This window comes from Nerophis ophidion, linkage group LG03 (genome assembly GCF_033978795.1).
Source record: "Nerophis ophidion isolate RoL-2023_Sa linkage group LG03, RoL_Noph_v1.0, whole genome shotgun sequence".
NCBI classification, from domain to species: domain Eukaryota; kingdom Metazoa; phylum Chordata; class Actinopteri; order Syngnathiformes; family Syngnathidae; genus Nerophis; species Nerophis ophidion.
Window position 1 is genome coordinate 9,654,323 of NC_084613.1, and position 16,978 is coordinate 9,671,300.

Here is a 16,978-nt window from a genome sequence, read left to right on the forward strand (position 1 = left end):
CCAAAGACATGCACCTGGGGATAGGTTGATTGGCAACACTAAATGGTCCCTAGTGTGTGAATGTGAGTGTGAAAGTTGTCTGTCTATCTGTGTTGGCCCTGCGATGAGGTGGCGACTTGTCCAGGGTGTACCCCGCCTTCCGCCCGATTGTCGCTGAGATAGGCGCCAGCGCCCCCCGCGACCCTAAAAGGGAATAAGCGGTAGAAGATGGATGGATGTTTGAACCAGACAATCCTAGTTTTCTCTCGGCCCTCTTTGCGATGTTTAGTCATCATTTTGGTAAACAGACCCTGAAAAAAATGCAGTTTGCATTCCACGCCAGTAGTTGGCGATGTGTCATAGTGAGCGTGGATGAACAAATGACACTCTCCGAACACTGTAATGTTTTTTTTTTTTTTTTTTTTTTTTTTTTTATATATCAGCCCTCGCTCTCAGTCATTAGTGGATTCCTCCGGCAGCCCGGAACAATCCGCCGTTGTTGGCCCCTCAATGCGATCCAGTGTGTCCTGCAGCCTAATCACATTTCGCATGAGGCTGCCTGCGGGAATGCCGGCTGGATGACAGTCACGGGGGTGACACCAGCAGAGTGCCTTGCACGGCAAAAGCTATAAATACCTGCACCAAATATACATTTGCAAATCCTTTTCACCTTCAACGATAGGATATGTTTGTGACGCAGCGGCGTGGGACATCCGAGCCGTCGAGGAACAACGAGCAATAAATCGGAAGCAGCTATCCTCGTGATCTTTTGTCCGTCCTGTGATGGATGATGTCATACATAACGGTTCCGCTGCTGAAATACCACGTGTCGAGGGAACCACAATTATCTTGAAATATTTATCAAGCCATTTTTCTTATTCATAGATTTTAGTTGCCACGCTGTGTAAATGGTAAATCAAAACAGAAAACAATGATTTGCAAATCCTATTCAACTTATATTCAATTCAATTGGGGTGGTAGAGCGGCCGTGCCAGCAACTTGAGGGTTGCAGGTTCGATTCCCGCGTCCGCCATCCTAGTCACTGCCGTTGTGTCCTTGGCTAAGACACTTTACCCACCTGCTCCCAGTGCCACCCACACTGGTTTGAATGTAACTTAGATATTGGGTTTCACTATGTAAAGCGCTTTGAGTCACTAGAGAAAAGCGCTATATAAATATAATTCACTTCAATTGAATGGACTGCAAAGACAAGATATTTAACGTTCGAACCGGAAAACGTTGTTATTTTGGCAAATATTAGCTCATTTGGAATTTGACGCCTGCAACATGTTTCAAAAGAGCTGGCACAAGTGGCAAAAAAGACAGAGGAATGCTCATCAGACACTTATTTGGAACATCCCACAGGTGAAAGGGCTAATTGGGAACAGGTGGGTGCCATGATTGGGTATAAAAGCAGCTTCCATGAAATGCTCAGTCGTTCACAAACTAGGGACGTGGCGAGGGTCACCACTTTGTCAACAAATGCCTGAGCAAATTGTATAAGAACAACATTTCTCAACCAGCTATTGCAAAGAATTTAGGGATTTCACCATCTACGGTCCGTAATATCATCAAAAGGTTCAGAGAATCTGGAAAAATCCCTGCACGTAAGCGATGATATTATGGACATTCGATCCCTAAGGCAACACTGCATCAAAAAGCGACATCAGTATGTAAAAGATATCACCACATGGGCTCAGGAACACTTCAGAAAACCACTCTCAGTAACTAGAGTTGGTCGCGACATATGTAAGTGCAAGTTAAAACTCTACTATCCAAAGCGACAGCCATTTATCAACAACACCCAGAAACGCAGCTGGCTTTGGTGGGCCCGAGCTCCTTTTAAGATGGACTGATGCAAAGTGGAATAGTGTTCTCTGGTCTGACGAGTCCACATTTCAAATTGTTTTTGGAAACTGTGAACGTCGTGTCCTCTGGACCAAAGAGGAAAAGAACCACCCGGATTGTTCTAGGCGCAAAGTTGAAAAGCCAGCATCTGTGACTGTATGGTGGTGTATCAGTGCCCAAGGCATGGGTAACTTACACATCTGTGAAGGCACCATTAATGCTGAAAGGTACATACAGGTTTTGGAGCATCCAAGCAATGTTATCATGGACGCCCCTGCTTATTTCAGCCAGACAATGCCAAGCCACGTGTTACAACAGCGTGGCTTCAGAGTAAAAGAGTGCGGATACTAGACCGGCCTGCCTGTAGTCCAGACCTGTGTAAATGTGTGGTGCATTATGAAGCCTAAAATATGAGAAGGGAGACTGTTGAACAACTTAAGACTTGGAAATAATTCCACTTCAAAAATAGGTTTTCTCAGTTCCCAAACCTTTACTGAGTGTTGTTAAAAGGAAAGGCCATGTAACACACTGGTAAAAATGCACCTGGTGACAACTTTTTTTTTGCAATGTATTGCTGCCATTAAATTCTAAATTCATGATTACCGTATTTCCTTGAATCACTGCGGGGTCAAACTCGCTTCCCAGAATAATTAGCGCATGCTTAGTATTACCGCCTGGTCAAACTCGTGACGTCACGAGTGACACTTCCCCTGTCATCATTTTCAAAACGGAGGCTGATTTCAATACCGGTAATTTGAAATCGCATAAAGGGAAGAAGATTAGGGGTGTTCAGTAGGATTTAAGGTCCAAGCTTACATCACACTCAAATTTTTACTGCATGCCTTTGGTAAGTGCCGGAGTGAGAAGAGGTTTTAAAATAATTAGCGCATGCTTACTTTTACTGCATGCCTTTGGTAAGCGCCGGAGTGAGAAGAGGTTTTAAAATAATTAGCGCATGCTTACTTTTACTGCATGCCTTTGGTAAGCGCAGGAGTGAGAAGAGGTTTTAAAATAATTAGCGCATGCTTACTTTTACTGCATGCCTTTGGTAAGCGCAGGAGTGAGAAGAGGTTTTAAAATAATTAGCGCATGCTTACTTTTACTGCATGCCTTTGGTAAGCGCAGGAGTGGGAAGAGGTTTTAAAATAATTAGCGCATGCTTACTTTTACTGCATGCCTTTGGTAAGCGCCGGAGTGAGAAGAGGTTTTAAAATAATTAGCGAATGCTTACTTTTACTGCATGCCTTTGGTAAGCGCAGGAGTGAGAAGAGGTTTTAAAATAATTAGCGCATGCTTACTTTTACTGCATGCCTTTGGTAAGCGCAGGAGTGAGAAGAGGTTTTAAAATAATTAGCGCATGCTTACTTTTACTGCATGCCTTTGGTAAGCGCAGGAGTGAGAAGAGGTTTTAAAATAATTAGCGCATGCTTACTTTTACTGCATGCCTTTGGTAAGCGCAGGAGTGAGAAGAGGTTTTAAAATAATTAGCGCATGCTTACTTTTACTGCATGCCTTTGGTAAGCGCAGGAGTGAGAAGAGGTTTTAAAATAATTAGCGCATGCTTACTTTTACTGCATGCCTTTGGTAAGCGCAGGTGTGAAGAGAGGTTTTTAAATAATTAGCGCATGCTTACTTTTACTGCATGCCTTTGGTAAGCGCCGGAGTGAGAAGAGGTTTTAAAATAATTAGCGCATGCTTACTTTTACTGCATGCCTTTGGTAAGCGCAGGAGTGAAGAGAGGTTTTAAAATAATTAGCGCATGCTTACTTTTACTGCATGCCTTTGGTAAGCGCAGGAGTGAGAAGAGGTTTTAAAATAATTAGCGCATGCTTACTTTTACTGCATGCCTTTGGTAAGCGCAGGAGTGAAGAGAGGTTTTAAAATAATTAGCGCATGCTTACTTTTACTGCATGCCTTTGGTAAGCGCAGGAGTGAGAAGAGGTTTTAAAATAATTAGCGCATGCTTACTTTTACTGCATGCCTTTGGTAAGCGCAGGAGTGAAGAGAGGTTTTAAAATAATTAGCGCATGCTTACTTTTACTGCATGCCTTTGGTAAGTGCCGGAGTGAGAAGAGGTTTTAAAATAATTAGCGCATGCTTACTTTTACTGCATGCCTTTGGTAATAGCCGGAGTGAGAAGAAGTTTTAAAATAATTAGCGCATGCTTACTTTTACTGCATGCCTTTGGTAAGCGCAGGAGTGAGAAGAGGTTTTAAAATAATTAGCGCATGCTTACTTTTACTGCATGCCTTTGGTAAGCGCAGGAGTGAGAAGAGGTTTTAAAATAATTAGCGCATGCTTACTTTTACTGCATGCCTTTGGTAAGCGCAGGAGTGAGAAGAGGTTTTAAAATAATTAGCGCATGCTTACTTTTACTGCATGCCTTTGGTAAGCGCAGGAGTGAAGAGAGGTTTTAAAATAATTAGCGCATGCTTACTTTTACTGCATGCCTTTGGTAAACGCAGGAGTGAAGAGAGGTTTTAAAATAATTAGCGCATGCTTACTTTTACTGCGTGCCTTTGGTAAGCGCAGGAGTGAGAAGAGGTTTTAAAATAATTAGCGCATGCTTACTTTTACTGCGTGCCTTTGGTAAGCGCCGGAGTGAGAAGAGGTTTTAAAATAATTAGCGCATGCTTACTTTTACTGCATGCCTTTGGTAAGCGCAGGAGTGAGAAGAGGTTTTAAAATAATTAGCGCATGCTTACTTTTACTGCATGCCTTTGGTAAGCGCCGGAGTGAGAAGAGGTTTTAAAATAATTAGCGCATGCTTACTTTTACCGAAAGCCTTTGGTAAGCGCAGGAGTGAGAAGAGGTTTTAAAATAATTAGCGCATGCTTACTTTTACTGCATGCCTTTGGTAAGCGCAGGAGTGAAGAGAGGTTTTAAAATAATTAGCGCATGCTTACTTTTACTGCATGCCTTTGGTAAGCGCAGGAGTGAGAAGAGGTTTTAAAATAATTAGCGCATGCTTACTTTTACTGCATGCCTTTGGTAAGCGCAGGAGTGAGAAGAGGTTTTAAAATAATTAGCGCATGCTTACTTTTACTACATGCCTTTGGTAAGCGCAGGAGTGAGAAGAGGATTTAAAATAATTAGCGCATGCTTACTTTTACTGCATGCCTTTGGTAAGCGCAGGAGTGAGAAGAGGTTTTAAAATAATTAGCGCATGCTTACTTTTACTGCATGCCTTTGGTAAGCGCCGGAGTGAGAAGAGGTTTTAAAATAATTAGCGCATGCTTACTTTTACTGCGTGCCTTTGGTAAGCGCAGGAGTGAGAAGAGGTTTTAAAATAATTAGCGCATGCTTACTTTTACTGCATGCCTTTGGTAAGCGCGGAGTGAGAAGAGGTTTTAAAATAATTAGCGCATGCTTACTTTTACTGCATGCCTTTGGTAAGCGCAGGAGTGAGAAGAGGTTTTAAAATAATTAGCGCATGCTTACTTTTACTGCATGCCTTTGGTAAGCGCAGGAGTGAGAAGAGGTTTTAAAATAATTAGCGCATGCTTACTTTTACTGCATGCCTTTGGTAAGCGCAGGAGTGAGAAGAGGTTTTAAAATAATTAGCGCATGCTTACTTTTACTGCATGCCTTTGGTAAACGCAGGAGTGAAGAGAGGTTTTAAAATAATCAGCGCATGCTTACTTTTACTGCATGCCTTTGGTAAGCGCAGGAGTGAGAAGAGGTTTTAAAATAATTAGCGCATGCTTACTTTTACTGCATGCCTTTGGTAAGCGCCGGAGTGGGAAGAGGTTCAAAATTAATTAGCGCCCCGGCGGCAATTAAAGGAAATATGGTATTTTAAAAAAATCAAATAAAAATTACGTTTCTTATTTTAAACTTTTAACGTTTTTAGTTACCAATTACACAAAGTGCCAACTTCACTGGTTTTGGGTTGCGTAACATGTATATTGTGAGTCATTGACGGTCTGTTTGGCAGACAGTTGTTAACGAGAGGAACATACTAATTAGGCCTCAATCCAAGCAGGCATTAATTAAGCTTCCATTTCAACGCACCAACAAACCTCCTCTTGTGTGCGCGCTCCGTCAGGTGGAGGCTCGGACGCAATTAGGTCAGCTCCGAAAAATTTCTCGGGCGAAGGGCTCGACGGACGCCCTCGAGGTCCGCCGTTGAAATGGCGTCCATGGCAACGGGTCGGTTTTTCCTGTCTGTGTGTGCTCGCGTGCCCGTAGACCCTCGGCGCGCATCCCTCTCGCAGCCGTCGACCTTTTTGGTCCGATTCTTGACGCGGTTTGCGTGTGTTTTGTAAAGTTCCTCAGGGAAAACCAGACATTTGTTAGCTGTGCGGCGATGCGGCATGAAGATGGCGTGTAGCAAGCTCGCCATATTGTACTAAAATATTTCGTCTTCAACGCATCAGATTTAAAAAAAAAAAAAAAAAAAAAAAAAGGCTTATTCTGAAACTATTTAGTCCTAAATGAATTGTTTTCAAGAACAAAAATGGCTAAATATCCTAAAATATCAACATTAGAGTGGTCGATGAGTCCCAACCAATCAGAGCGCACTGTTTAGTATAGGGGCTGCTGATTGGCTCAGCCTTAGAGAGCATTACTACATTGCATTAAAAGGGTTTAAATAATGACTTACGGGTTTACTCATGTCGAGATGGCTCTCATATTTGTTAAAAAAACATATTTAGAATGTTTTAAATAAGTTTCTATTGCTCCAGTTATAAATAAAGGCTAGATTTATAATTAATGGTCCCTACTAGGAGTGCTTCACGGTGGCAGAGGGGTTAGTGCGTCTGCCTCACAATACAAAAGTCCTGCAGTCCCGGGTTCAATCCCATGCTCGGGATCTTTCTGTGTGGAGTTTGCATGTTCTCCCCGTGAATGCGTGGGTTCCCTCCGGGTACTCCGGCTTCCTCCCACTTCCAAAGACATGCACCTGGGGATAGGTTGATTGGCAACACTAAATTGGCCCTAGTGTGTGAATGTGAGTGTGAAAGTTGTCTGTCTATCTGTGTTGGCCCCTGCGATGAGGTGGGGACTTGTCCAGGGTGTACCCCGCCTTCCGCCCGATTGTAGCTGAGATAGGCGCCAAAAAAGGGAATAAGCGGTAGAAAATGGATGGATGGATGGGTCCCTACTAGGGTTGTACGGTGGTACTAGAACAGTATTGCGGTACTAGTCATATTCGGTACTAAACTCTGTTTGAAAAGTACTGTATATCCTTGAGTTGCCGCCGGGGCGCTACATATTTTAAAACCTCTTCTCACTCCGGCACTTACCAAAGGCATGCAGTAAAAATTTGAGTGTGATGTAAGGATACTATCATGAAAAGCACATTTAATAAAAATTTTTTTATTATGGTCTTACCTTTACTTATAAATATAGTCCATGCCAGCTCCTTCTGATCAAAAGCATTGATAACTTGTTTATAGAAGTCTTCCTTATCTTTCTTCAGTTTTAAAAGTCTTTCCGTCTCGATGGAGTTCTTCCTTTATTACCTCCTGCTTCGATTGAAAGTCCTGTTGCTGCTCACTCTTGCTGGTCCAGTTCATGGTCGGTCGGTGTGTAGCCATAGAGCGCTCTTGTTTGGGTTGCAGACCGCTGCCGTCAGTTAGCTCCGCTCCTCACGGGCAATGACAGAATTATCCTTGGACAACTCCCCTTCCCGTTCTGCTCCGTGGGTGATCTCTTTATCCCACCGCTGCCACCAGGAATTGTTATTGTATAAATAATACACTGGGTATTTAGGACTGGAACATGCTTTATTCCAGCCCGGTTGTTTACATAGCCAGCATAGGAGTGTTACATCCTAAACGGTACCGTCATATCCGTCCCAGCGCATATCATGTCATTCATTGTCACTTCTTCCGCAGCCGAGTAGTCGCTAGAAAGATCACTAGCGCCCTCTACCACCACAAGGCAGTATTTGACACACGCAGCTACGGTATTGTGGCGGTCTCAAGCCGTCGTCTTGCGGGTTCACAGGACCACCAAGGAAGGACATGGATTGAGCAGTTTGACTTTGTTTATTTTTCAATAAAACCTCAGTCCAGGTCGCTCTTCCGCTCCTCCTCTCCGCTCGCTCGCCGTCTCCTCGCCGCTCCAGCGTGCCCTGCCTGTCTGTCGGACCGTCGGCTCCACAGGTATAATGATAATAAAACATAGCTGCTTACTGTTCTTTTTAGCATACCGGTGTTCAATAGCTTGGACCTTAAATCCTACTGAATAGCTCTTAATCTTCTTCCCTTTATGCGATTTCAAATGACCGGTATTGAAATCTGCCTTCTCCATTTTGAAAATGACGACAGGGGAAGTGTCACTCGTGACGTGACGAGTTTGACCCGGCGGTATTACTAAGTATGCGCTAATTATTTTGCGAAGCGAGTTCGACCCGGCAGTAATTCAAGGCAGGCGCATAGTATATTCAAGGAAATACGGTAATTAATTTTAACAGGCATGACGGCGCGTCGTGACATTGCTGGTTTTACGAGCAGAGGAGCATGTTTGGCATCGCACAGGCACAGAGTACTTACAAGCTGACACGGTGCGTGGACAGAAAAGGCAGAACGGACGCATTTTGGCGTAAAAAGTAAAGATAAAGGGGAAGTTAAGACACTGAAACGCCCTCAAGAAGAGGTGCTTTAGGACATGGCTATTTGCCTCCATGGCGACAAATAAAGTATGTTTTTAGCAAGTATTATTATCACTGGAGGACGGGGAATAGCAAAACATGCTTCACTACACACCGTAGGAGGATACAATAGCTCACCGGTGTCACCTGCCTGAATGTAAACAAACGCCATGCGTGGATCCATGCCTGATATCCACTGTAATGATACAAAGTACAAGAGCGTATCTAGTCGATACCACTCTGATTACATTGATATTTTTTAGCATAAAAAAATATTTTTATGTGTATTATGTTTATAAAGTCAGTAAATACGTCCCTGGACACATGAGGACTTTGAATACGACCAATGTATGATCCTGTATCTACTTGGTATCGGATCGATACTTAAATGTGTGGTATCATCCAAAACTAATGTAAAGTATCAAAGAAGAGAAGAAAAAGTGATTATTATTGCATTTTAACAGAAGTGTCGATAGAACATGTTTAACCAGAAAATAAGCAGAAATGAACAGTAAGAGGATTAATAATAATTTTTTACAGTTTGTCCTTTTAATAATGTTGACAAAATAATAATGAATAATAATAATGGAACAAGGGTTTTAGTGTCCTAATGCAAGTCTTGCAGGCTGGATGGTTTTCTGCTACTTCCTTTGTTTTGTAAGTGATGTCATTTCCTGTTTGTGCGCAACCATATAAGGGCATCCTTCCTGTTTCTGTTATCTGTTCCATGAAGGTCAGACAATGTGTGTGTCATCATGAATCAGTTTGTCCTCACTCCTCTTCTTTCCATCCTACCTTGAAGACCCGAGTTGGTTCCTTTTTTTATTTTTTCCCACATCTTTTTTTGTCCGTGTTTTGCCTCCAGGCCAGAGCTTCGAGCAGAGCCCGATTCACCGCTCCTTCAAGTCCAGAGTTCTGGTGCACTACCCTGAAAGCACGGACAGAAACCCCTTCAATAAAGATGCAGTCAACATGGTGAGGATCTTTGACTGCTGTACACGTGCCTGGATAAAGTACTATCTATCTAGATACTGCAGGGAACTCCTGCCATATAGAGGATCTTTGACCAGCCTTTTTGCAGTACAAAAGTTTCAAAAAGCACTCATTTTTGCAGCAGTTACTTTAAAACAGCAGAGCGCTCCGGTCATATAGAGGATCTTTGACAAGTATTTCCTTGCAGATCCTTGAAAACAGCAGAGATCCTTGACTAGTGTTTTTGCAGCAGTTACTTCAAAACACCAGAGTGTTCCTGTTATATAGAGGATCTTTGACTTGTGTTTTTGCCGCAGTTACTTCAAAACAGCAGAGCGCTCCTCTTATATAGAGGATCTTTGACAAGTATTTACTTGCAGATCCTTAAAAACAGCAAAGCACTCCTGTAGAGGATCTTTGACCAGTGTTTTTGCCGCAGTTACTTCAAAACAGCAGAGTGCTCCTGTCATATAGAGGATCTTTGACAAGTGTTTCCTTGCATATCCTTAAAAACAGCAGAGCGCTCCTGTCATATAGAGGATCTTTGACTCGTGTTTTTGCAGCAGTTACTTCAAAACAGTAGAGCGCTCCTGTCATATAGAGGATCTTTGACTCGTGTTTTTGCAGCAGTTACTTCAAAACAGTAGAGCGCTCCTGTCATTTAGAGGATCTTTGACAATTATTTCATTGCAGATCCTTAAAAACAGCAGAGTGATTCTGTCACATAGAGGATATTTGTCTGGTGTTTTTGTATTAGTTTCTTAATACAGCAGAGGGCTGCTGTCGTTTAGAGGATCTTTGACAAATATTTATTTGTAGACCCTTAAAAATAGCAGAGCACTACTGTGATATAGAGGATCTTTGACTAGTGTTTTTGCAGCAGTTATTTCAAAACAGCAGAGGGCTCCTGTCATACAGAGGATCTTTGACTTGTGTTTTTGCAGTAAATTCGTAAAAACAGCAAAGCACCTTTGTCATGTAGAGGATCTTTGACTAGTGTTTTTGCAGCAGTTACTTCAAAACAGCAGAACGCTCCTGTTATTTGGAGGATCTTTGACAAGTGTTTCCTTGCATATCCTTAAAAACAGTAGAGCGCTCCTGTCATATAGAGGATCTTTGACTCGTGTTTTTGCCGCAGTTACTTCAAAACAGCAAGCGCTCCTGTCATATAGAGGATCTTTGACAAGTATTTCCTTGCAGATCCCTAAAAACAGCAGAGCGCTCCTGTCATATAGAGGATCTTTGACTAGTGTTTTTGCTGCAGTTACTTCAAAACAGCAGAGCGCTCCTGTCATATAGAGGATCTTTGACTCGTGTTTTTGCAGCAGTTACTCCAAAACAGCAGGACGCTCCTGTTATATAGAGGATCTTTGACAAGTATTTCCTTGCAGATTTTTAAAAACAGCAGAGCGCTCCTGTCATGTAGAGGATCTTTGAAAAGTATTTCCTTGCAGAGCCTTAAAAACAGCAGAGCACTCCTGTCATATAGGGGATCTTTGACTCGTGTTTTTGCAGCAGTTACTCCAAAACAGCAGGACGCTCCTGTTATATAGAGGATCTTTGACAAGTATTTCCTTGCAGATCCTTGAAAAAAGCAGAGCACTCCTGTCATATAGAGGATCTTTGACTAGTGTTTTTGCCGCAGTTACTTCAAAACAGCAGAGCGCTCCTGTCATATAGAGGATCTTTGACAAGTATTTCCTTGCAGATTTTTAAAAACAGCAGAGCGCTCCTGTCATGTAGAGGATCTTTGAAAAGTATTTCCTTGCAGAGCCTTAAAAACAGCAGAGCACTCCTGTCATATAGAGGATCTTTGACTCGTGTTTTTGCAGCAGTTACTCCAAAACAGCAGGACGCTCCTGTTATATAGAGGATCTTTGACAAGTATTTCCTTGCGGATCCTTGAAAAAAGCAGAGCACTCCTGTCATATAGAGGATCTTTGACTAGTGTTTTTGCTGCAGTTACTTCAAAACAGCAGAGCGCTCCTGTCATATAGAGGATCTTTGACAAGTATTTCCTTGCAGATCCTTAAAAACAGCAGAGCACTCCTGTAGAGGATCTTTGACTGGTGTTTTTTCCGCAGTTACTTCAAAACAGCAGAGCGCTCCTGTTATATTGAGGAACTTTGACAAGTATTTCCTTGCAGATCCCTAAAAACAGCAGAGCGCTCCTGTCATGTGGAGGATCTTTGAAAAGTATTTCCTTGCAGAGCCTTAAAAACAGCAGAGCTTTCCTTTCATATAGAGGATATTTGACTCGTGTTTTTGCAGCAGTTACTCCAAAACAGCAGAGCGCTCCTGTTATATAGAGGATCTTTGACAAGTGTTTCCTTGCATATCCTTAACAGCAGAGTGCTCCTGTCATATAAAGGATCTTTGACTCGTGTTTTTGCAGCAGTTACTTCAAAACAGCAGAGCGCTCCTGTCATATAGAGGATCTTTGACAAGTATTTCCTTGCAGATCCTTAAAAACAGAAGCGCTCCTGTCATATAGAGGATCTTTGACAAGTATTTCCTTGCAGATCCTTAAAAACAGAAGCGCTCCTGTCATATAGAGGATCTTTGACAAGTATTTCCTTGCAGATCCTTAAAAACAGAAGCGCTCCTGTCATATAGAGGACCTTTGACTAGTGTTTTTGCAGCAATTACTTCAAAACAGCAGAGTGCTCCTGGCATATAGGGGATCTTTGTAAAGTATTTCCTTGCAGATCCTTGAAAACAGCAGAGCACTCCTGTCATATAGAGGATCTTTGACTCGTGTTTTTGCAGCGGTTACTTCAAAACAGCAGAGCGCTTCTGGCATATAGAGGATCTTTGACAAGTATTTCCTTGCAGATCCTTAAAAACAGCAGAGCACTCCTGTAGAGGATCTTTGACTGGTGTTTTTGCCGCAGTTACTTCAAAACAGCAGAGCGCTCCTGTCATATAGAGGATCTTTGACAAGTATTTCCTTGCAGATTTTTAAAAACAGCAGAGCGCTCCTGTTATATAGAGGATCTTTGAAAAGTATTTCCTTGCAGAGCCTTAAAAACAGCAGAGCACTCCTGTCATATAGAGGCTGTTTGACTCGTGTTTTTGCAGCAGTTACTTCAAAACAGCAGAGCGCTCCTGTCATATAGAGGATCTTTGACTCGTGTTTTTGCAGCAGTTACTCCAAAACAGCAGGACGCTCCTGTTATATAGAGGATCTTTGACAAGTATTTCCTTGCAGATCCTTGAAAAAAGCAGAGCACTCCTGTCATATAGAGGATCTTTGACTAGTGTTTTTGCTGCAGTTACTTTAAAACAGCAGAGCGCTCCTGTCATATAGAGGATCTTTGACAAGTATTTCCTTGCAGATCCTTAAAAACAGCAGAGCACTCCTGTAGAGGATCTTTGACTGGTGTTTTTTCCGCAGTTACTTCAAAACAGCAGAGCGCTCCTGTTATATTGAGGAACTTTGACAAGTATTTCCTTGCAGATCCCTAAAAACAGCAGAGCGCTCCTGTCATGTGGAGGATCTTTGAAAAGTATTTCCTTGCAGAGCCTTAAAAACAGCAGAGCTCTCCTTTCATATAGAGGATATTTGACTCGTGTTTTTGCAGCAGTTACTCCAAAACAGCAGAGCGCTCCTGTTATATAGAGGATCTTTGACAAGTATTTCCTTGCAAATCCTTAAAAACAGAAGCGCTCCTGTCATATAGAGGATCTTTGACTAGTGTTTTTGCAGTGGTTACCTAAAAACAGCAGCGCGCTCCTGTCATATAGAGGATCTTTGACAAGTATTTCCTTGCAGATCCTTAAAAACAGCAGACCACTCCTATAGAGGATCTTTGACTGGTGTTTTTGCCGCAGTTACTTCAAAACAGCGGAGCGCTCCTGTCATGTAGAGGATCTTTTGCTAGTGTTTTTGTAATGGTTACTTAAAAACAGCAGAGCGCTCCTGTCATATAGAGGATCTTTGACAAGTATTTCCTTGCAGATCCTTAAAAACAGCAGAGATCCTTGACTAGTGTTTTTGCAGAAGTTACTTCAAAACAGCAGAACGCTCCTGTTATATAGAGGAACTTTGACAAGTATTTCCTTGCAGATCCCTAAAAACAGAAGCGCTCCTGTCATATAGAGGATCTTTGACTAGTGTTTTTGCAGCAGTTGCTTCAAAAGAGCGGAGCGCTCCTGGCATATAGAGGATCTTTGACAAGTATTTCCTTGCAGATCCTTAAAAACAGCAGAGCACTCCTGTAGAGGATCTTTGAATGGTGTTTTTGTCGCAGTTACTTCAAAACAGCAGAGCGCTCCTGTTATATAGAGGATCTTTGACAAGTATTTCCTTGCATATCCTTAAAAACAGCAGAGCGCTCCTGTCATATAGAGGATCTTTGACTCGTGTTTTTGCAGCAGTTACTTCAAAACAGCAGAGCGCTCCTGTCATTTAGAGGATCTTTGACAATTATTTCCTTGCAAATCCCTAAAAACAGCAGAGCGCTCCTGTCATGTAGAGGATCTTTGAAAAGTATTTCCTTGCAGTTACTTCAAAACACCAGAGCGCTCCTGTTATATAGAGGATCTTTGACTTGTGTTTTTGCAGAAGTTACTTCAAAACAGCAGAGCGCTCCTGGCATATAGAGGATCTTTGACAAGTATTTCCTTGCAGATCCTTAGAAACAGCAGAACACTCCTATAGAGGATCTTTGACTGGTGTTTTTGCCGCAGTTACTTCAAAACAGCGGAGCGCTCTTGTCATATAGAGGATCTTTGACAAGTATTTCCTTGCAGGTCCTTAAAAACAGTGGTTACTTAAAAACAGCAGAGTGCTCCTGTCATATAGAGGATCTTTTTCTAGTGTTTTTGTAATGGTTACTTAAAAACAGCAGAGCGCTACTGTTATTTAGAGGATCATTGACTGATGTTTTTGCAGTGGTTACTTAAAAACAGCAGAGTGCTCCTGTCATATAGAGGATCTTTGACAAGTGTTTCTGCAGTGGTTACTTGAAAACAGCAGAGTGCTCCTGTCATATAGAGGATCTTTTGCTAGTGTTTTTGTAATGGTTACTTAAAAACAGCAGAGCGCTCCTGTCATATAGAGGATCTTTTGCTAGTGTTTTTGTAGTGGTTATTTAAAAACAGCAGAGCGCTCCTGTCATTTAGAGGATTTTTGACTGATGTTTCTGTACTGGTTACTTAAAAACAGCAGAGTGCTCTTGTCATTTAGAGGATCTTTGACTAATGTTTTTTGCAGTGGTTATTTAAAAACAGCAGAACTCTCCTTTTTTATAGAGGATCTTTGACTAGTGTTTTTGCAGTGGTTACTTAAAAACAATATAGTGCTTCTGTCATTTAGAGGATCTTTGACTGATGTTTTTGCAATGGTTACTTAAAAACAGCAGAGCGGTCCTGTCATATAGAAGATCTTTGACTCGTGTTTTTGCAGTGGTTACTTAAAAACAGCAGAGCGCTCCTGTCATATAGAGGATCTTTGACTAGGGTTTCTGCAGTGGTTACTTAAAAACAGCAGAACGCTCCTGTCATATAGAGGATCTTTGACTGATGTTTTTGCAGTGGTTACCTAAAAACAGCCGAATGCTCCTGTCATATAGAGGATCTTTGACAAGTGTTTTTGCAGTGGTTACTTAAAATCAACGTAGTGCTTCTGTCTCATAGAGGATCTTTGACAAGTGTTTCTGCAGTGGTTACTTAAAATCAACATAGTGCTTCTGTCTTATAGAGGATCTTTGATTAGTGTTTCTGCAGTGGTTACTTAAAAACAACATAGTGCTTCTGTCTCATAGAGGATCTTTGATTAGTGTTTCTGCAGTGGTTACTTAAAAACAGCAGAGCGCTCCTGTCATATAGATGATCATTGACTAGTGTATTTTGCAGCTGTTACCTAAAAACAACAGAGCACTCCTGTCATTTCAAGGATCTTTGACTAGTGTTTTTGCAGTGGTTACTTAAAACACAGCAGAACTCTCCTGTCATACAGAGGATCTTTGACTTCATGGGTAACTTTCTGACTTTATTCTGGTTCTTGGTCCCCAGCTCTGCATGCCGAGAGGTCTCTCCTTCCGCACTCAGGCAGACCGGCGGGACTCCCACTTCCACTCTTTCACCATCGGCTCCGCCGACGGCTCCCGCTCCTACGGCTTTGTCCACACCTTCTACGAGGAGGTGACCAGCGCACAGGTGGTCACGGCCATGCAGACTCTGCACCAGATGTACCACGTGGAACACCACCAATCCTCCTCCTCCTCCTCCTCCTCCACCACGGCCTCCTCCGCCTCCTCGCCCTCCACCTCCAGCATGGACTCCCTGGTGAGCAGCCTGGACGAGTCGGACGTGGACTCCCTGGCTGGGAACGCCGGCGCCGCCTCCGCCTGTTTGGGCTGCGCCAACTCCTTCGAGCCTTCTCACGACACCCTGTACGTGTCCAAAGCCCTCTGCCTGCTCACGCCGCTTCCTTTCCTTCAAGCTTCTCGCCAGTTCCTCGCTCAGCTGCACCAGGCCGTCGCCTCCCAAACGGCGCCGCCTCTGCGCTGGAGAGCTACATCCACAACATCCTCTTCGAGGTGCCCCTGCCCGCCGCCCGGACGCTCGCTGAGGTTCCACGGCGTGCAGGGACCCATATTGTGTCAGCGGCCCGGCCCGGGTGAGCTGCCACTGGGGAGTATCCTCTCGGAGAAGCCTTTTCCCTGCTGGGGGTGGACAACATGGTGCGCCTTCTCACCTGTTCGCTGCTGGAGACGCAGATACTGCTCTACTCGCAAGGTAGGTGGGAACGCACGCCTGTGTCGCCACTTGATTAGGTACAGCTGCACACGCTTTGATTGATTGATTGATTGATACTTTTATTAGTAGATTGCACAGTACAGTACATATTCCGTACAATTGACCACTAAATGGTAACACCCCAATAAGTTTTTCAACTTGTTTAAGTCGGGGTCCACGTTAATCAATTCATGGTACAAATATATACTATCAACATAATACAGTCATCACACAAGTTAATCATCATAGTATGTACATTGAATTATTTACATTATTTACAATCCGGGGGGTGGGATGAGGAGCTTTGGTTGATATCGGAACTTCAGTCATCAACAATTGTATCAACAGAGAAATGTGGACATTGAAACAGTGTAGGTCTTATTTAGTAGGATATGTACAGCCAGCAGAGAACATAGTGAGTTCAGATAGCATAAGAACAAGTATATACATTAGAAGTACATTTGAGTTGTTTATAATCCGGGGAGATGGGATGTGAATGGAGGAGGGTATTAGTAAAGTGTTGAAGTTGCCTGGAGGTGTTGTTTTAGAGCGCTTTTGAAGGAATATAGAGATGCACTTACTTTTATACCTGTTGGGAGTGCATTCCACATTGATGTGGCATAGAAAGAGAATGAGTTAAGACCTTTGTTAGATCGAAATCTGGGTTTAACGTGGTTTGTCGAGCTCCCCCTGGTGTTGTGGTTATGGCGGTCATTTACGTTAAGGAAGTAGTTTGACATGTACTTCGGTATCAAGGAGGTGTAGCGGATTTTATAGACTAGGCTCAGTGCAAGTTGTTTTACTCTGTCCTCCACCCTGAGCCAGCCCACTTTG

At 42.8% G+C, this 16,978-nt stretch overlaps 1 protein-coding gene across 1 annotated transcript in view; it reads left to right on the forward strand.

Annotated features, from left to right (window-relative positions):
- LOC133549090 (DENN domain-containing protein 5B-like) overlaps nt 1-16,978 on the forward strand; it is a 102,859-nt gene that overhangs the window by 16,834 nt on the left and 69,047 nt on the right. The window contains 5 exon segments of the mRNA XM_061894210.1: nt 9,294-9,403; nt 15,419-15,908; nt 15,911-15,954; nt 15,956-16,037; nt 16,040-16,144. Coding sequence (XP_061750194.1) covers nt 9,294-9,403; nt 15,419-15,908; nt 15,911-15,954; nt 15,956-16,037; nt 16,040-16,144 — 831 coding nt within the window.